Raw genomic sequence first — 21,896 nt, 5'->3', positions numbered from 1 at the left:
ACTAAGATATCAAAGTGTAAAGAAGAAGTTTATTATTTTTAAAAACGAAACAGCGACCCGACTCCTGAATTTTGAAATATTTTTATTTTATATTTCAATAAAATAATCTGGTCAAATATTCGTAGCCCTAGAATAATTAACGTAATACAGACCGCATAGCTGTAAGAAAGTCGTAAGTTCGATTCTGATTCAATAGCTTTTGGATATTGAATCGAGCATAGTTAGGCAGACTGTCAAATGGCCTCTTGATTGTAATTGCTCACCACCACCCTCAGATATTGACACTGTAAGAAATGTTGACCATTAATTAAATCGTCAAACGCTACCAACCTTGGGAACCATGATTATATGTTTGTTACGTTGGCTCACTCACAAGTTTACTTGAAACATTTATTTAAAACCATTAAGATTATTAGAGACCGTTAAGACGAAGTCTTACTGGTATATAGCATAGTTGTTACTTTTGTTACGTAATTACAGCAATAAGTATTACATAACTGCATGAGTGGATATAACTACATTCTTGTTTAGTCTTAAGTTGATTTGAAATTTTATTACACATATAAAAGTAAATAAATGCCGGTATCTTATTTTTGTAAACTCTGTTAATATTTTAAATTATCGAGTAAATGTAAATCAACGGATATTATTTTCATACGTTACCTTGTATAATATTGTTTAAATATTATAAAATTGTATGAAAAACCTCATATATATTTCACATTAAATATTTAATATCTAAATTTTAATAAAATGTACGTAAATATTTAAGTACTAAATGAATAGCCAAAAATTGGATGGCCTTGTGAACTCTTATTACGACATCCACATTCAACGCTTACAGGCGTTGCGGTCGTTGAACTATGGTGTGTCTAACCTTAGTCACTTTCTACCTCAAATGTTGTTTTTTTATCAAAACAAATGTTTTAAATCTGCGTAGACGTTGTGATCACTACTTTTATCGGATTTTTCAGGTGGAATTTTCCGAGGAATTGTTTGGATTAATCCCGGGCGACGAAATTGACCACCGGACATTACGTCAGAACTCGAAAGTCCACAACAGCGCGATTTTTAAGATATATTTGCCTCGCAGTATCATTCTGCGGTACCAACTTTCCTGGCTGTTTTTCGATCCGAACCGATATAACATGAGAACCATCAAGAAAATAGCCTACTTATTCCTCAAAGGCCGGCAACGCACCTGCAAGGCCCCCGGTGTTGCAGATGTTCATGGGCGGCACTAGTCACTTTCCATCAAGTGAGCTGTCTGCTTGTTTGCCACCTATTATATAAAAAAATATCTATTTTTTACCGAGCCGCAGTAAAATAGCGTCTACCACGCGATATAAGCTACCCACTTAACCCTTCTTAACAAGAGCGGTGGCCTTTGTTTAACTTTGGGGAAATTGTCGAATTAAACGTGAAATTTCGATTAAAACGAACAGAAAATTAACAATTTAAAAACAACCTAATGTGATCTTCTCTGCCCATATTTTGTATATTGTATAAAATTTAAACCACTGTCAACTGTCGTCATTATCTGGATTCTAGGTGTAAAGTCCCTAGAGCCCGTATTTGGCTGAGTTAACATTCAAACCCGACACAGTACTTACAAAGTATTGCTTTTTGTCATATTTGTAGAAGGTTCGAAACATTGAACTCCAAAAATATTAAACCTAACGTTATTATAAAATTCTATAACAAACCAAGCCGTTGTGAACGCCACTTAATTCTATTAAATGTCGTATTAACTACAATATATCTTTCATCCTATAATCTCATAAGCACACAACATATCAGTCAGTAACAGTGTAATGTAATACCGAGGTATTTTTAAACATATTTATTTACATAAGTGTGTAAAAGTGAAGTAGATTCCACAGATGCAATTAAACAGTTTGTGCATATTGAAATCCCTAGAATTTGAGGACAAGGCATGTAGATATGCAACCCCAATTTTAAGCCACTGTACTAAATGAGCGGTTTTCAAAAGTAGGTCAGAACGCTGAGGGCTTAAATTGGGTCGTACCCAAGGGGAGACTGGGTTAGGTATCTACTGAGTAAAAGGTTTATATATATATATACATAAAACTGAGCAATTGTTCAAGTTATATTATGTTTTTTTTTTTTAAATATTTGTTATGAAAGTGGATCGAATACGACTTTTGTAATAGGCGGAAAAGACAAGTTGCTGCTGGTATTAAAATTTTTACTTTCGCTCGTACATTTGATTAGAGCATCGAAAGAGAAACTCCATGTTTATTTTATGATATAAAATAGGTTGCGTGTCTACGACCGCGTCTACATTGTTAAGGTATTTTAATCGATTCGACATGAAAATGAATTCTCGAACTCGCCTTGGTGTACGCTGATATTGACACCAATAACGAGCCGTCATGCCGATTGCGGACCTCGCTTGTGTACTTTATATTTACAGGAATAATTATTATTGCAACCTTTAATTTAACCGTTTTAAATTTAATAAATATATTTGTATTAAATGACCATGTATTTTTAAAGAAAGTCAGGAAGACGGATGTGTAATTTAGAAATATAATTCTTGTAAGCCTAGGTTGTGTTCAACTTGGCCCAAAAATGTTGGGATTAAACATATTTAACAGCAATAGGAGTTAAATGGTTTCTCGCTCTTGCAATTACTTTGGCATACTTACCATTCAAACCGGAAATCAGCCATACAAATTATTGCTGTAGAATAACTATTGAAGTAGTATCTACCAAGACGCACGCCTGTACCTAATTTATGTATCCTACTATAAATATAATAATTATTAAAATTAATTGGTTTATAATATTTTATTTCATGCTGTTTTAAATCTCTCTTCATTTTATTAACATATTCGTAGTAATATTCTCTGAGTGTGAAATACTTAAGTTGCTTGTACACTACTTTTAAACTATCGTCTCATGAGCAAGCGAACTAATTACAGTTTATTACAATTAAGATATATATAGATTATCTCGGTGTTTAGAAATCGATTATATTTAATGTTATAGTATTGTCATCTCATTTGTCACCTTACTCACCTCAAAAAAAAGACTAATATCATTAGAGAATCAATAATTATATAGAAAGTAGGCTCATTAATTGAAATATTTATAATAAACGGATGTTTACCATGTTACATAAAATACATCAAGCTACTGATTTTAATCAGTGTTGGAGAACCAGGAAAGTGTGATCTACATCGTCGTCATTCAGCCTAGCGTCGGTAATTAATTTTTATCTGGCTATTAATCAATTCATATTTTTTATCATCGAAATAATCTTATTAAAACTCGAGCAACGATTAACATTGCCAGTTAATTATTCGTTGTTAAACACTATGTAATTAAAGCGATAAAAAATACAATAAAAATGAAGGTCAACTTGTATAGTAAGAATGTGGGTTCGAGTTAATTTCTAACCGTTATAAGCATTTGTAAAACTGGCTAAAATCGCATACGATTACGTGACATTGTTGCCAATAATCAAACACAGGTGATTGTTATTTCTTGACTTGAGTAAGTTACGGTATTAAATAATAATTTCCATATTTGGTGTATTTATATATTCACATATAAACAAACCATAGCGCACGTATATCCAATAATTACGATAAAGAGACTAAATTATGAGAACTTAATTTTGCAGCTTAGAAGAAAATACTTCGTTAGTGAAAGAATTTTGCGATATTTTGAATTGGTTCTGTCCTCCCTCCAATTTCAACTTCATTCAATTGAACTGATAAAAAAATAATCTTTAACCTTTTTAGCTGCTTACGATAAAAAAGTAGGATCATATCGATTTTTGTGATCGTGTATGTGTGAAACATCCGAAAATACTTTTTCTAGTGGTTAGTGCTAGTTCATTATATTTTCAAATAAGTGTGTGAAATTTTGTACTATTTATTTGTATAAATGACAATCTATTGTGACCAAAAAACGATGATATTTTTATATTCCGTTCGCTTTCCAAGCCGACCTTTCGTGTTGAATTATTCATAGCGTTGTTCTTCTTGATGTAATACTCGTTAGGTATAACTTCCCGCCATCAAAATTTAATGATATAATATTTATAATACCGAATCTTACGTCTAAAGTACTTTTAATTAGAAAAATGTGTTACTATGGAAAGGTTTTTAAACATATTTTACCACATTGCTCCAGTAATGTATCCAATATAGAGAGTTTCATTCGAAACGTGCAAGCTTCAGCATGATGTTTTTCTTTACGATAGAGCACGAGATGAATTTTAACTACAAATTAAACACGTGCAAAGTATGTGGGCAAACCCGGATTTTAACCCGCGACCTTTATTTAATCCTTGAATGGTTCAATGCATTAATTACCCATTATATAAAATTTATTGATTATTTTGTTAGTAAAATAAGTAATACTATTTATATTAAAATAACTGACTTCCATGCATAAAGGTTTTATAGGAATAAGCACAAGTTAGTAATAATTTAACTTATATAAAAAGCACTGGAAGCGCTAGATCGTGTGTTATATTATGAGATCTATATTCACAACATTTAGAAATGTCATGTCTGATTCAGTTCATGTAATAAATACGAAGTTACATAAAGCATTCAAAGAGACAATAATTTAGATTCAACACGTGCATAAATACAATGCTTTATTGCTTTGCCAGTGGAATCCAAAGTCCACAAAATATTCACTCTATTGGAATAGCAATATATGTATTTATAACTTACAAAACAACGTATAATACTCGTTCGTTGGTTGTTCGTCTATACATAGTAGAGCGGAACCGGGTGCGTGCGTTGACCGCAAAGAATGCATGCGGCGCACGCGCATCCCACAGCTGTTTCTGTTCGTTCCGCTGACGTCCGTTGACATCACGATGGAAAAGGAAATAAAACTTTTTATATCAATCAATATCATGGAGCATTGCAATTTATTTCGTCGTCTTTTTACATGCCTTTATTCGTAACTATAAAATATCCTTTAGAAGAATAAATGTGGATGCCACCTTAGTTCATACTTGCAATAAATCAAGTCAGTCGACTTAAACCTGTTCGTTTTATAATCATTTTTATAGAATTTTGATCCCACGTTAAAAAATAGATACGGTCATTTTGTCTCAGTTGTGAATTCCTGACATTTTAGTATCACTGCATCGAACCGTGAAAGCGGCGGTTTACTTTTTGCCCACGCTGCTGCCTGAGTGAACGATTATGTCAATCATTCAAGCATCGATTATAGAACCTTTTTCGTCTTTGAATAGAATATTTCTAAAAACATTGTTTACAGTCTGAGCATTTTATATTAAACAAGCCTTTAGCCATATCATTATTAAATTTATGAGTTATTTATGATATAAATAAATTAAAAATAACTTGTCTATGTGTTATACATTTATATATGATAATTTTATTTTCTTCAAAAAAAAAATGTCCTTAATAGACGCAATGTTTATTGCATTGAATAGGAATTGGTTTTAACTAAGGTAATATGAATTTATTACAATACACTATTTTTAAATTTATAAACGAATCGCTGGATTTCTCACCAAAAATACTAATTATAAAGCAACATAATAAGGCTCTTAATATATATATATATATCCTTAATTCAATTATTGACAAATAAATGAGCATATCAATTGAAGTCAACATATTTAAATTACTTAAATTGATTCTTAGATGAATTCATAAAAACTTTAACATAGTTGTTTATTTTAACCGATTGATGACTAGACGTGCCATTTATCGTTTCGATTTTCTCATTTTCACCGCCAAGATCTCATCGACGCTGGGAGTTTTATGAGCGATATCAGGATAATAGCAAAACGTCGGTTTACTACTCAATTCAATTTATATCCTTTCTAAATATTGATGATTGAAGTTGTCAAGTATGAAATATTTTTAATTATTTCAATGCAATAATTCGAGTTTTCAAAAATAGCTAAACCGATTTTGATAATTGTTTTTTTTTATCATGAAATAATGTAATCGAATATTAATTTTATGTTGTAAGAAAACAATTACGTATGCATTTATCGAATGTATCTTCATAACGACTTCTACAATAAACATATCTTGGTGTCACGTTACGCTGGTTGTAGGTACTTCCATAGCAATTGATGCGAGCTACTGAGCTAGTATAGCCCTGACCTCGTAGCTAGACAAGTAATGATAATAATCAACGGCGATACGGTCGGTTTGTGTTTATTAATCCTAGCGGCTTAACTCTTGTAATACTGAATCTTATCGGAACAATCGTGAGAAAGAAGGCCAATCTGTCCTATCGGTGCAGCGATTTATTTAGGTGACTCGTTTACTACATTTTGTAACTTTTTATATTTTATTTTATTGAAAATGTTACAATGATTACTATATAATTCACAAGTATCTTAAAGTACTTTTTTTTGCGGGTAGGTGTAAAATAAGTGAACTCATGTTTTTTAATGCTCTCGTTTTATTTAATTAAATTAATGAGAAATATGCTGTGAAAGTCTTGTCACTTACCAGTATTACATTCCTTTAATGACAACAATTATAGTCTACACTAAACACCTATCGCATTCACAATAAAAATTTTCATAAAATTCTTCCAATTGTTCAAACAATACAACAGCAGCAGAACAATGGAGTCCTTGAAACACACAATATTTGAACTCAGAGATCATTTTGATAATAAAATGGCAGAGTTTCAAAAAAATCTTCAAAGTGCTTCCATCCCGGCCACAAGTCCTACTTCCAATATTGCGGCTCAATTCAGTGTCTTCAGAAGTTTTGTTATGGGTGCTCTAGAGGGGCTTCAGTTACAACTTGGGCTTTTGGCTGGCAAGTATGATGAGTTAGAAATGAAATCCCGTAGAAAAATTCTTCTTGTCCACGGCATTCAGGAAAGCAAATCAGAAAAATTGGTGTCAGGTACCGTTAAGATTCTTTCTGAACATCTAAAAATCCCCGAATTGAAAGTGGAAGATATAAGCCGTTGTCACCGTCTCGGCCGCTCCAGCTCTGACAAGCCACGTGCCGTTCTTATCAAATTCCGAGATATTGACCTTAGAAATAAGGTCTGGTTCAGTAAAACCAATTTGAGGAATACTGGTATTACTATATCTGAATTCCTCACTAAAGAACGTCATGAGGTTTTTGTTGCGGCTCGCCAGCGATTCGGGATCACAAAGTGCTGGACTAGGAACGGCACTGTGGTAGTTTTAGAGTCACATGGCACTAAGAAGAGGATTTCTACGATGGCTGAATTAAAGTCCTTAACTTCATCCACCGACATCACAGAGGTAAACACTACTCCTACTGCTTCTACTAGCTGCGGCACCCTGGCATCAAAAGACTTGAAAATCTCCAATATCAGGCCAAAAAGAACCGTCAAAAAGTAATACTTTCTTTTCTTTTGTTTTATGTTATTAATTATCCCTTATCTTTGTGTCATAGTTTTATATTAATTTTGCTTCTGCGGTGTTTGTTTATCTGTTTCATTACGGTTGCAATAATTCTATCCGCTTATCTCTTTATTTATTTATCTTAGTTACTTGTCACAATCACATCGTTCGGTGTGTGCATGTTGTGAGATCTCATTCGAATTATAGAGTAATAATAATTAAATCTCAGTACTTCGACTCGCCATATAATTTACCGAACACAATTTATTTGTTTACCGATACCGACATTCATCATAATGATTGTCAAACTCAAAGGTCAAACTGACAAATGAGATTACAGAGTAAACAAATATTGAGCCATAAACAAAAGCGTTCCGTTTTAAGCAGAAATTTGGATACCATATATCTACTGTTATTTCTTGATAAAACATAGATATATATTTTGTAAATTAATGTAACTTAATTTATTTGTTTTTTTTTTTTTTTTTTTTTTATCAATACCTATTTGTTTTCATTTTAAATGTCATATTGTTTAAATATTCGCTGAATATACCTAACTACTAAGTGAGGAGATTTAATTATTATCTATCCATTGATTGATTTTTGTGCCTAAATGTTTTTTTTTTTTTTTTTTGATGTTTTTGCTATGCTTTGGTGTTGCTGTTTGCACTGTTTTTGTTCTATTTCATGCATTTAACTATGACCAACCTGTGTTAGTGCTGGTAAGTGTAAGTTTTTGTCTGTTAAAATTAGCTTTTACGGGTTATATACATTTGTTTAAATATACATATATATTATTTCTAAATATATTTATTATATATATATTTATATTTATTTAGTATGAGTATTAATAATATTGATCTGAATATTGACTCAGACGATGATAACACTTTTGTATCACTTTCCTCTTCGGCTGACAGTTTTCATAGTACTTACATCCCGCTTTCCTCTTCTCTTGATTCAACCTTCTCTCTTTTCCCAAAAAATTTTAATGTTGTTCATTTGAATGCGCAGAGTATTCCAGCTCACTATCCTGATCTCTTATCTTCCTTTGGCAACTCTAATATTCACGCTATCCTTATCTCCGAAACATTCCTCAAGCCATCTCTTCCTTCTTCCTCCTTCTCATTACCTAACTTTCATCTTATCCGCAATGATCGAACTGGAAAAGGAGGCGGAGGAGTTGCTATTTATTTACGTAACCACATTCCTTTCACTATCCTGAATAAATCCGATTCCCAATACTCTGAATCCGCCGAGCACATACTCATCGAGGTTATATTTGGACACATTAAGGTACTACTCGGTGTTTTTTACAGTCCTTCGCTCCACATAGACTACTTCGACACGTTCGAAAGTCTATTGGAAAATTCCTTGCCTAATGTTAACCATGCTATTATTATGGGCGACTTCAATACCTGCCTTATCAAAAATGACGCTCGTGCCAAGCGCTTATTGAACATAATTAATAGCTCCAATCTAAATTTTCTCCCATCCAATGCCACTCATTACTTTCCCAACTGCATCCCAAGCCAACTTGACCTATCCTTTGTTTCATCCTTGGAGCATGTTGAAATTCACGGACAACTACCTGCTGAAGCCTTTTCGTACCATGACCTAATATATCTGTCGTACAAAGTACGTCCGCCGAAAGTTAAACCCACTGTGGTCATGCGTCGAAGCTTCAAACATTTTGACAACGAAAAATTTATGCAGGATCTTAGTGCTATCAATTGGGACTCAATTTTAAACGCTTCTACTATCGATGAGAAACTTGAACTTTTTAACTCCTCTCTAAATGATCTCTTCGATAAACATGCTCCTTTCCGTCCCATCAAGCTCAAACACCTACCTGCACCTTGGTTATCTCAGGACATTCGGCAGTTAATGAAGAAGCGTGACAGAGCTAAATCAAAATTTAAATTAAACCCAACTATTGACAACCTCGTGAAATATAAGAGTTTACGTAATCGGTGCCGTAAAGTATGTAGAGATGCTCAACGTAAATATATACAAGATAAGATTGAGAACAGCAATTCTTCTCAGACATGGAAATTCCTACAATCTCTAGGTATTGGACGACAAGCATCCAGGATCCCTCATACTGTTGATCTCAATGCTCTGAACGGATTTTTTGCTAGTACTGTCCTAATGAACAACAGTGATATAATTAGTACTTTAAATCATTTTAGATCCTTGCCTATTCCTAACAGACCCTCTTTTCACTTTTCCCCAATTACTGCTAGTGACGTTAAGGCCAACATCCTTGCAATAAGATCCGATGCCATGGGATGTGATGGAATCAACCGTAGAATGATACTTGCTGTGTTAGATTATGTTCTCCCTATATTATTTCACATTTTCAATTTCTCCCTTGACCATAATGAATTCCCTTCCACTTGGCGTTTAGCTTATATCCTTCCTATTCCCAAAAACAAAAATCCCATATCTTTCTTTCACTTTCGTCCAATATCTATCCTTCCATTTCTGTCTAAAGTGTTAGAACGTATTGTCCATCTTCAATTAACAAAGTATCTAGCAGAGTACAATGTACTCTCTGATTTCCAATCAGGATTTCGGAGAGGTCATAGTACTACTACTGCCCTACTTAAAGTATGCGACGATATACGTTTTAACATGGACAACAGACATGTTAGTATCCTGGCATTATTGGACTTCAGTAATGCGTTCAATACGGTTGATTTAAATCTCCTGCTGGCAGTGCTTCGGTCGATTAATATCTCTTCCGATGCATGTGAGTGGTTTCGTAGCTACCTGTTTGGTCGTCAGCAATGTGTACGGATTAATAATAAATTATCCAGCCTCCAATCTCTCTCATCTGGTGTTCCTCAAGGCAGTGTCCTCTCTCCACTTTTATTTTCCATTTTTATTAATACTGTATCCCATCTCCTCTCGTCTTCCTTTCATCTTTATGCTGACGACTTGCAGGTCTACGTTTCTGCTCCCTTAACAGGTATCGGAGGGGCTATTGAGAGGCTGAACCAGGAATTGCATAAAATTTGTACTTGGAGCAAGACGTGCGGGCTTCTTGTAAATCCAGATAAATCGCAGGTCATTATTATTGGCAGCTCCAAACTACTTACTAAAGTTGATTACGCCAACCTACCTGCGATCATCTTTAACAATACGCCTTTGTCACTTAGTAGTTCCGTTAAAAACCTTGGTCTTCTTATCGATAATACATTATCCTGGACTGTGCAAGTTGCTGAAGTCAGTAGAAAAGTTTTCGCCACATTTCATTTGTTAAAACGTTGGAAACACTTTCTGCCCATTAAGACTAAAATCACGTTATGTCAAACTCTTCTACTTCCTATTTTGGACTACGCAGATTGTTGTTACACAAACATTACTGAGGACCAACTCAATAAGCTAGAAAGGTTACAGAACGTTTGCATCAAATTCATCTTTGGTCTACGGAAATTTGATCACGTCTCCGAATATCGGGCGCAACTTAAGTGGCTTACTATTCGACATCGTCGCAACTTGCACATGTTATCTCTTCTTTACTCTATCCTCTATAATCCTCTTCTTCCCGCGTATTTGAAGGAACGGTTCTGTTTTGTGGGTACTGACATCAGCTATCCACATGAACTGCGGTCACGCTCTGACAACAAACTGTCACTGCCGGTCGCTCATACCCACTTCTATAGCGAATCCTTTACGATGACAGCTGCAAAGCTATGGAATACGCTCCCTACCGATATTCGTCAATCTGAGTCAATTTATATATTTAAAAATAGGTTACATAAGTATTATTTATCTATTCAATCTGCGTAAATACTATTTCCTATATTATCATACTATTAGTATTTATTTATTAAGTATTATATTTTATGTACGTAAGTTTTATTTTTATTCTATATGTTTAGTATAACTTTCTGCTATATATATAATTTTATTTATATAATTATTTGGTATATATAATACATATGTATTTATTAAACTTATATATATCTATTTTGTTATATATTATTTGTATTATTTAAAGTTTAATTTTTAGTTGTTTAAGAATAAAACATGCTTGTTTGCACCATCCCGTTTCCCACAGACAAATTCTTACTCTAAAGGGTTGTCTGTAAGAGATTGCTTTAAGCAATAAGACCGCCTTTGCATGCTTCTCTTTTTTGTTATATGTTCTTGTAATGTTATGTACACTGTATCTTTTGTCTTTTGTGTGCAATAAAGTGTTTATAAATAAAAAAAATAAAAAAGTATCGTTCTATTATACGATAATGTATACGTTGGTTTTTCACACCTTATTATACGTTACAGAAATTATACGGATACAATAACATTCCAAAGAGAATTATTTATAAAAGGAAAAGCATATATACCTATATGATTTGATTTGATCAACGGAGTTCAGCTCATTCTAGAAGGACGAATAAGTTTGTCTCAATAGATAAGTTGAAATTGTTTATGCGAAGTATAAAAGCTCTTATATCATTTTAAAAAGAGTCATTATTAAATAAGATTTTTATAATATAATTATAAATTTATCTGACATTGAACAAAAATATCTTACATTCATTCGAGTTAGTACCTACTGTTCGTAGGATTTTAATTGGTCATTTATAAAGAAATTTTATTATTCTTATAAATACTTATTAATATTAATTAATGAAGCATTAAAACTCATTAAAATAACGCTCGAGAGCAATTTTGATAAGAAAATTTACTAAAAATACATATATAGTTATTTTTCTGTTACGGACTAATTAACTGTAATATTATTTTATTAACTTTACACATTACGTAATAATTATTTATCTTATTCTTAAGCATCCCGAGTAATAGTCATGATTTGCTTATCGTAATCCCATTTATTTACGGGGGATATGACGCAGTAAGTAAACTGGATGGATGGATTTGGAAGACTTATGACCGGCCGCCTGCCTGGTGCCAATCCTTGGGATTTTTACTACTGGATTGGTTTCCCATCGTCAAATGATGATACCAATATCCTTAATGTATAAGTCTGCTTTTATACTAATTCCACGAATTAAGAATTGAGATGGGTTGCCTCCATTTTTTGGTAGAAAGTTGAAACAGACAACACTAAAAAACACTATGTGTATAATTAAACTTTATTATTTTAAATACAATACAATATACATAATCCATTTACTATCATGAATTTATGCAGTTTAACTTGTATGACTTGTATGTATTTTATTTTAGTTTAAAAAATTATTATCATCGAGTTAATAAACAAAAGTCATATTCAATTAGTTGGTAAGGTAAGGTAAATTTGGTTCAAAGTTCAGTTGCAAGATTTGACTTGCCCATATAAATAGAATTTATTAAAAAATGATAAGTCTTTTAAGTACTCAATAAATTCTGTATTTTGACTAGAGTTCACTTCTATATATTTTAAAAGGTACATTACCTTATGTTCGTGTTTCTTTCTCTTCTCTCGCTCCTTGCGGAGTAATGAGGACATAGACGCATTTTGAATTTAATAATAATTATAAGTATAATTAATAAAGACATCGATGAACTATTTCTTATAATAAAATTTGTATATATATGAAGCCATTAATCGTGCGATTTTGTGGGTAGATTAAATCGTTTCCACAAACCAAGTTAGTTAATCCATTCAATATAACTTGAGTTATATTTAATGGATGCATGAATTCACGAATAATTTAGGGGCGCACCGATGTCGGGAGTCTTCTGTACTGTACCCTCAATACTCTGTCACACTGCATTAACGCTTGCTACCATCGACTATTCCTATCAGGGGCCCGGAATTCCAGGGCCGTGTTTGACCTTTCCGGGACCTTAGAGATGGTTAAGGCTGCCCTAAATAGTTTTAAGGGTTTAATATTTTTTATTTTACTAGACGCAATCAATACAACAAAGTAGGTGTATGAAAATCGTTGTTGAAGTATTTTCCTGCCTAACAAAAGGCTCCTGTAATGTTTGAACATACAAGCGCGCCTATACCAACTACTAGTTTATTCAGAATATCTGCAGGTTGGCGGCGGGTTCGTGTAGATATCAATGTACAGATATCTTATACACGTACGGATAACGTAGAAAGTATATATACTACAGATATATCCGTGAATACTTAATGTTGGTCTATTCAGAGATTTGGCTGTGGGAATGGCGACGAACAGATTTAGAGATGATTTGATGTATAATACACATGTAAGATATTATGTATTATAGTAGTTTATATAATACAAGTCAATCTAAGTACAGAAATCTAGTCCTTTATAATATTTAAGGTATATTTTGTTATATACAAACTCTTTTCGTGATCTATGATTACAATAACTTTCTTTAGGTGTTTTCTATGAAAACACACTTCGGAAATATGCGAAAAACGTTGGATAACACAATCTTATGTGAAAAGTGTTATTTGCTGATAAAACGCATAAAAAAGGAGATATAAGTACAAAAATTGTAATTTTAATAAAGTGAATATATAAAATAATAATGCTTAGTTTTTAATAAATAAGATAAACTTTAATTCCAAAATGTCCGTGTGATTAAAGAACGGAATCACATAAATACATACTTTCCCATTTGTTTTATTACTAAGATCGCCTAAAGATTTAATTATCTGGTAATATTTGGCGAAACATTTATCTAATTTATTTATCATAGTCTAATTCGAATAGATAATTATTATAACACATAGGCACAATTTTCTAAATTAAAATTGTGGTTTGGCATTTTTTAATTATTTTATTAATATGCAACGGAAACTTCTTTAAAAGCACTACTCAGTAGGGACGTAGCAAAAGATATAAGCACTTGAGAAATGAAAGGGAAAACTTCCCTTGTGTTTGCTTATACGGCCATGAATGTAGAAAGAGCTGCTCTATGCATTTTTAATGACTGTAGTCACTTTTTTAAAAAAGGAATACAAAATAATATTATTTTTTTGTTATTGAACAAACAAAATATTTAAAAAAAAACGATAAAGAAATATTTTATTCAATTACAAAGGTTTTATTTATATTAATCCAATATAAAAACTCGTAAAGAATATTTTTTCTCGAGTGGATGTAAGAATTCAGGACAAAACAATTACAAAATAAATAAATGGGTCCTTTGTCTGTAGTTTGTACTTGACGCCTATTTCATTAAAATTGTGATTAAATCAATTATTTTTAATTTAACTAAAACAATTTCTCAGTAATAGTCTACGTCGCAGATACCAAGGCGCAAGGTTGGTACGACAATGTTTTGCAACCGATCGTGCGACAGGTCCGAGTCGCTAGCTGCGTTCATTGACCCACTGAACCCGTCGGGAAATGTGTGGGGCGCGCTTATTTGGAGCTGTCATTCGGATGCATAAACGATTCTATAGCGCGGGAAAATTATCTCTGTTTGTAAACTTAACGTTTATTCATTTATTTATCTAATGCCCAACTTTCTTTTATATGTATAAGTTTTAAAACAGTTTTATTCACATTGATGATGTGTTATATTTTCGACTTTCTCTTTTTGATTAAGTAATTATAAAATACAGTTTATAAAGATTATAGTATTTAATAGTTATTTATTAATCGTTTGCAGCAACGTATTTTAAGTATTTTGTCTCAACTAAAACTAATTATTTACTTGTTGTAATAATTCAAAATTGAATTTACTAAAAGAGCAAAAGATATTCAACTCCTATTAGAGCTTGAACATCTTTGAGTGATATTATTTTTATTTACGGTCTACAGATCTGAATTTGTTTTATCTTAAGAGTCGTCACGACGAACATTCTAAATTCGAAAACAGTCTATCCAATAGGTTGTCATATGGTAAGCTGTTACCTTAGAAACCAGTAGAAACATCGTCTAACATCGTTCACGTATCTAGGACGTTACATACCTTTTGCCTGTTATTACTCACTCACTCTTCAAACCGGAACAGATCAATACAGAGTGTCACTGTTTAGTGGTAGGATAATTGGCTAGATGGTGGTACGAGTATACACCCAGACGAGCCTGGCTTACAAAGCCATTATACCACCGATGAAATATTCTCAAAGGGAACTTAAAAAAATAATATGTATCTGAAACGCTACAAAGAACAGCTAGACAAGAAAGAAATACTTAATTGGTTTTCAACAAATACAAATAATAAAACATTGGCAACAAAGCGTAGAATTTCTCGTATTTGGTACAATATGACATTTTCAATTCAAACTGCGGCATAATTATGTGGTTTCAAGAAAGTATTATAAGATAGATGCTGTCTGGCAATGTTGTCTTATAATCATTCGCAGTGGCCTAGTTTCACAACCTTGACTAAGTACTTACTGTTTCTATTATTAGAACGTATTTCCCGCGCACCGGTAAAGAAGTTTCTGCCTAAACAAATAAATAACGGTGTACTCGGCGTTTTGTAACGTCGTCGATAACTGCCATCTGCTGAATTTTAGTAGTAAGATAATTATAGATTAATCAGAACTATCAGTTTAAAAAGTTATATCGTTTTTAAAGTAATCTTAATACTAAATTTGCTATTAATTCCTCTTTATTTCTGTTATGTGTTTCACTTCGGTTTCATTATTGTAAATAGTTTTATTCAATAATATTTCTTGTGCTATCATTTACGAAGGGACCTTTTTTTAACCAGCGCTCGTGTAAAATCAATGTTTTACAACTGTTTTTTTAAGCAGTTTGATTTAAACAGTTATAAACGATATAATCGAGTAAAGCAATTTATCCTCCCCTACTATGCTAATACACCATCTTCCCGCGTCCCGCAAGGCCCACGCCTTGTGTTTATTCAAATATATCGTAATATCTCTGGTTCAATTTACCACCGTGCCCAAAGTGTAAACATCAAAATTTTAATTCAACGCTTACTTAAATTAATATGTTATTCACAAAGATTAATGGAATGTGATAAATAAACGAATAATAATCAAATGTTCCAAATTAAATAAAAGTGGTTTATCGTGAAAATGTACAATAATCACGTCTGTAACTTACACAGTTGCACACTACTACAATAACGAATACATTTTATAAAACGTTTTTGTTAATCTAGTTTTAGCAGATTCATTGGAATGCGCCCGGAATTTTCTCTTCGACTATGTTTATAGGATAAGGGCTCAATGTCTCAAAAATATAAACTGTATAATCATCGTGCGGATATAAATGAAATTTGGCACTGAGATATATTTTAGTCTGGAATAGCACATGTATACTACTTACTTACCTTTAATTTATAACTCTTACACTTACCGCTCTCCCCCTCACCACACGTGGGCGAAATTAGCTTTTTTTTAAATTCTCTGCACAAAACTATAACCAACAAAATCGTTCCGTATCAAACGGTGTAGTAGTTTTTGTATGAAACCGGAAAAAATAAAACAAACAAAGATAATGATTACCAATCAAACTCATTACTATGATAATAAATATTTATTTACTTTCACGGTTTACTTTTTTTTTCGATACAAGACACGAATATACAGTTCTTCTAGATGTGATTGCTTAAATCCTATCCCATAAGTCCGTAAGTATATATACGTAGATATGTATAGTATTTGGCTCTTACCTAACACAAAATACGCACAATTTTTTTTATAATTATTATGTAATAATGACAAAATGTACATATTATGTCAAAAGTATCTAGATAAGGTTCTTAGAAATACAAAGTCCTTATCAAAGTTTATTTTGACAACATGTTTGACAGTATTGGAAGTAATTATTTAACATCAATTAATGAGCTGATATTTCATAATAAATTGACTCGAGTGGTGTTCTTTAAATATGATAGATTGCAATGTAAGAGAATTGAGATCATTAGGGTCTATTGTTAGACGGTAACGTAAACGGAAATTATTACAAAATATATCACGAAATACGCCCTCAAAACGTCGTAATAGCATTCTGATACTGTATAGTCTTTAGTTCGTCTAAGTCGGTTTTATTACAATACAATATGACCTTATCGGCAAAATCTGGTGTCAGATTTTTAGTAATTGTAGATATCTTACACAATATAGAATCAAGCCTATCAATCAGTCAATATCGTTCTTAGAAAGGTGTAAGGTATTTGAGAGTTTTAAATTTATGATCTATCGTAAATATTCATTTAGATTCTAACTTTTAACAAGCCAAAGTGTTCAGAATAAAGTCCAATATCATAAGTTTATTGTAAGCGATTGCATTTGGTCTGTTTATAAACGTTGGCCAGTCAAGGGTTTGGCAACACCCCGACCGCGTGGGCTTGACTGCACTTGAATGTACACGATGGCTTACAGACTACAGTCGCCTTTCAAACACCTCTGAATTCATTTCTATTTTCGAATCGTACCAACATCTGCACCGCGCGACTTTGTATGTCAAAATATGTATTAGGTATATACGTTGTATTATTTAATATTACGAAAAGATTTTCATAAATATCTTTTTAATATATAATACTCATCAGACGAATTAATTAAACGTATTAGATTTAAGAACTTTTATGAATAGTTATTAATCTATTCTGAATTGTTGTTTATTGTAAAATTATATACTATTATCATTATTGGTGTAGAGTTTGCAAAAAAATTACAAGACTTCGTATGATTATTATTGATTCAGTTACTTCATGCGATTAATATTCCAAGTATTTTGTTTGTTACCGTTTTCAAAAGCATAATATGTAATCCGTGTAATGAAATTACCTTCCTTATTAAGCCGTGCGACCGTATTCACAACAAATGACAGTCCTTCGAACAAACGGCATGCTATTCTGTTTAGTAAGCACGGTTCTATACATGTACACAGTAAATAATCGCTTAGATACATACGTGCTATTACGTGTACGTAACAGATACGGTGACAAGGTCGCGCTGTGTAGTGTAGGGCTTCAAGCGAAACTGGAACGAGATGAAACTTCTCTTGAATATAGGGTAAAATTCACTTTGATGCTCTGTAAATTTTAAATAACGATCTATGATAAAATTTATATTTCGACACCAACAATTTATACTACGCTAACTCAAGAGTGTGCGCACACTCTGCTAATAATTATTAGCGTAATATAAATCGATTGATTTCAAAAATTGCCTTTAGTTAGCGAATTTGTAACTTCGTTAATTTTGTATATTTCTTCACGATTTTATTAATACATATGAAATAATATATTTTAAGCAACAACAACAGCAGTAGTATAAACTGTAGGTGTCGATTTGTCTTGATTAAAGCTACTACTACTACTGCTATTACGATAAAGGTTGTCGTCTGAAACTTGTAATGGAAACAAAAATCTATTTTTAACTTTACTATATACATATATACATACTTAGGTAGGTGTAGACACTGCGAACGATCGATTAAGGCCTTTTATTATTATTAGTACCTATTATTTATTAATACTTTCCTTGCTTTGTTATTTCGATCGACTTAATCAGTAGTATGTGCTATAAATTATATGATTTGAAAAGTTAATTGCTGTTAATTCAAAAAAATAAGTTTTACTTCAAATCGATTTTAAATAAGTAGACAAAAACTTCTTAATATTTTGTTTAAACGTATTAATCTCGTGAACTCGAATAAAAAGTACACGTGTTCAGAATAATGAATAAATGTTTATTTATGATAAACATGAATTGAAGAATTCCATCACATTGCTTACATGGAGACTGCTCTTTACAATTCGTAGTAATCGTAAAAAATTTAAATTTTAAAACGATTTATCATTTATAAGTAAATGTATTCATTTATGAATGCCTCTGTAATAGTCTTCATTTGTTTTGCTCATTTGATTAGATCTAAAATAAATCATTTTTTATCTGTTTTATTTTATAAAAAGTACATATGTTATATCCACCAGATATTACAACTTTACTATAAAGTATGTAGTACCATAGAGTCAATATGAAAATTAGTAAAAACAGGTATGTTTATAGTTTGCATGACTTTTAATAAAACGTCTTACATCCTCAAGTTCAACTGTAGCTATAGTTTTGTTTATCACAAACTCGATAGCAAGGTCGTTCCGTACCAGGGTTTCGTGATAAAGTACATAGAACAGAAATCTTCACTGCCAATACTTTTATACATGTATATGAATGATTTACATTTTTGTTTTCTTTCACTTTAAACTGTACGTGTAACGTTATGTTATAGATAGTTCATGTTATGAAACTATTGCTTTCTTTTTAAATATGTTTATTTTATAATTATATTGTTATAATAGTTTCGGAGAGTAGAATGGAGGCACTCCATATCAATGTGTGGGTGTAGCGTGAGTCGACTAAGGAAATTTTTGTTAAGGGCATCCATCAATGTCGTATGTAACGGTTTCAAAACAGTACGGTGGCTGCGAACCAATCCAGCTTAAGTATTCCAGGGAGGTTCACGTCAAGTAGGGTTCCGGCTGTTGAAACTTTCAATAATTTCCATGCAGCCTACAAAATGACCCGATTACAAATAGATGGGTTAAGATCAACCGAATCATGAAGAAATGTTATCATGTTTATGTTTACGTTGAAATTATTTTTTAAATTATTATAAATAATAAATATATGTTCTATTTTATATATTCTAATATTCTTATTCCAAGGTTTTTAGGCGAATTCCGATACAATTATTTAGTTAATTATCGTTCAAGTTAAGGGCAAATACATGAAATTTTATCACGTGACGAAATTACGTACGTTCAATGAACGAAAAATTGGAACGTTTCTTCGGTTCTTATTAAATTCTTCATTACTATGAAACCAAGAAGGTTTTACATTTAATACTGTGAAATGAAGATCGTGTTACTTATGAGTAACATTATTTGTGTTTTCTTAACGCTTATCTTTGTTCACGTGAACACTTGCGCGTGTAATACATAATGTAATTATAATTTATCTTAAAGAGTTACATCTGACTTATATGCTTTATGTTAAATATTTAAATATAAAAAAAGTACCTGTATGAGCTTAGTGAAAATTCCGGTTATTAGGTTGAATAAATAAAATCTTTATTTTAAATATGGTCTCTATTTACATTTCATGGTACCGGTTTTGGTTGATTGAATTTATATAAAGTAATATCAAAATATCATTCATTTGGAAGCACCATAATATGCCCTATACATCTTTAATTTATTGCAATAAATGCAGTTAACATCGCACTTACTGATAAGGTGGTGTGTATAAATATATATATGCCATATGTGTGGTGTTCGTGATTGTTTTCAATCCACGTAGGCATATGTTATTTATTTGTTTACTTTGTTTTGACATTGAAAACGTTGGCATCATCCGCCTTGAGGTCAGTCTTGAACACTCATTATACGTTACCTGTCTCATTATAGTCGGGCTTGACAATTAAATGTAATTTATCTCTTTAAACTTTTAATGTCCTTGACATAACGTTTCTCTGACTTTTTGTCCCTGTAAATGGTGTGTTAAATTATTTTCGATAATTTAATGTCCTTGAGTTGATTGCTTCAGTGTAGTATGAGAGGTATTGTTTTTATGTATTATTTAACCTTTGTTGGTAATGTTAGGTACAATGTCGAAAACGTTATATTCTTAAATTTAAAATAAGTGATAAAATTATTTGAGAAATGTAGTGCACCCTAGCGACGAAAAGTGAAAACAATTAATGTTAATAAACTAGTACAGCAATACAGCTATTCGACGCTAGATGGCGTTGTTACGTACATATTGATGTTATTATTATAACTTCCTTATATTAATTTTTTTTTACATTATACTTCAATTCTACTATTTTTGTTTCAGGTGTTGGTAGAATATGATGGAGTTGATTGGCAACGACGTGAATGGGTGGCAGTGTACTCGCGTAAAACGTTTCGTGTGTTTTTGGTTGAAAGAACGTTAGTGTGGTCACCTAAAAAATTAGAAAAAGATGAAGTAAAGTGGCCTGCTTTGGTGAGTTGAACAAGTTTTATTAAGTTAAATCTACAAACATTTACTCATAATAATATAGGTAAAACTACTACATCGGAACCTAGGTTTAAAAACAAAGTATAGTAGTTTGTTATATGTGCGTCATAGATGCTTTTGACTTTTTATGGACCGTTTTATAAATAATTTATTTAAATCTACATTTCATGAAACTATGAGTTATGATAGTATTGATCATATGACATAGATGGCGCTGAATATAGTCTTTCTTAATTAAAGAAACGGTTTCAAACGGGTTTAATTTTTTAATGAAGACATAGTACTATGATATAGATAATTTGTACCTTTTATTTACTCTTTAGTCTTTAGCGCTAACAAATCATGTAGCTATCTAATAATGAAAATATTATTACATTTGGATCATTAGCTCTGGAGATAACCTCTCTACATAGGAAGTAACAATTTTTACTTTTTTATAATATTAGAATAGACGAGTATCTATGTATATCTTAACGTACCCTTTTGTTTGTTCGTATTCTCTAAGTTTGCACAGTAGTACAGTTCATCCGACTGGGTTGAAACTTCGTACAGTTGTTCTTGGCCAGCAGTACCATCACCGTATAATAGATGGCGCATGAGTCGTATCGTATAACTTTTTACCAAAGATTTAAAGAGACATTG

At 32.0% G+C, this 21,896-nt stretch overlaps 1 protein-coding gene across 1 annotated transcript in view; it reads left to right on the top strand.

The window, feature by feature from the left end:
* Positions 1 to 21,896, top strand: part of LOC113402597 (lysine-specific demethylase 3A-like) — a 131,887-nt gene that overhangs the window by 8,849 nt on the left and 101,142 nt on the right. Inside the window, exon 2 of the mRNA XM_026642893.2 lies at positions 21,090 to 21,239. Coding sequence (XP_026498678.2) covers positions 21,090 to 21,239 — 150 coding nt within the window. The remainder of the gene's footprint in view (positions 1 to 21,089; positions 21,240 to 21,896) is intronic.

Source organism: Vanessa tameamea, chromosome 11 (assembly GCF_037043105.1).
Source record: "Vanessa tameamea isolate UH-Manoa-2023 chromosome 11, ilVanTame1 primary haplotype, whole genome shotgun sequence".
Classification (NCBI taxonomy): domain Eukaryota; kingdom Metazoa; phylum Arthropoda; class Insecta; order Lepidoptera; family Nymphalidae; genus Vanessa; species Vanessa tameamea.
Note: the sequence above shows the minus strand (reverse complement) of the source record. Positions and strands in the feature narration are given on the sequence as shown.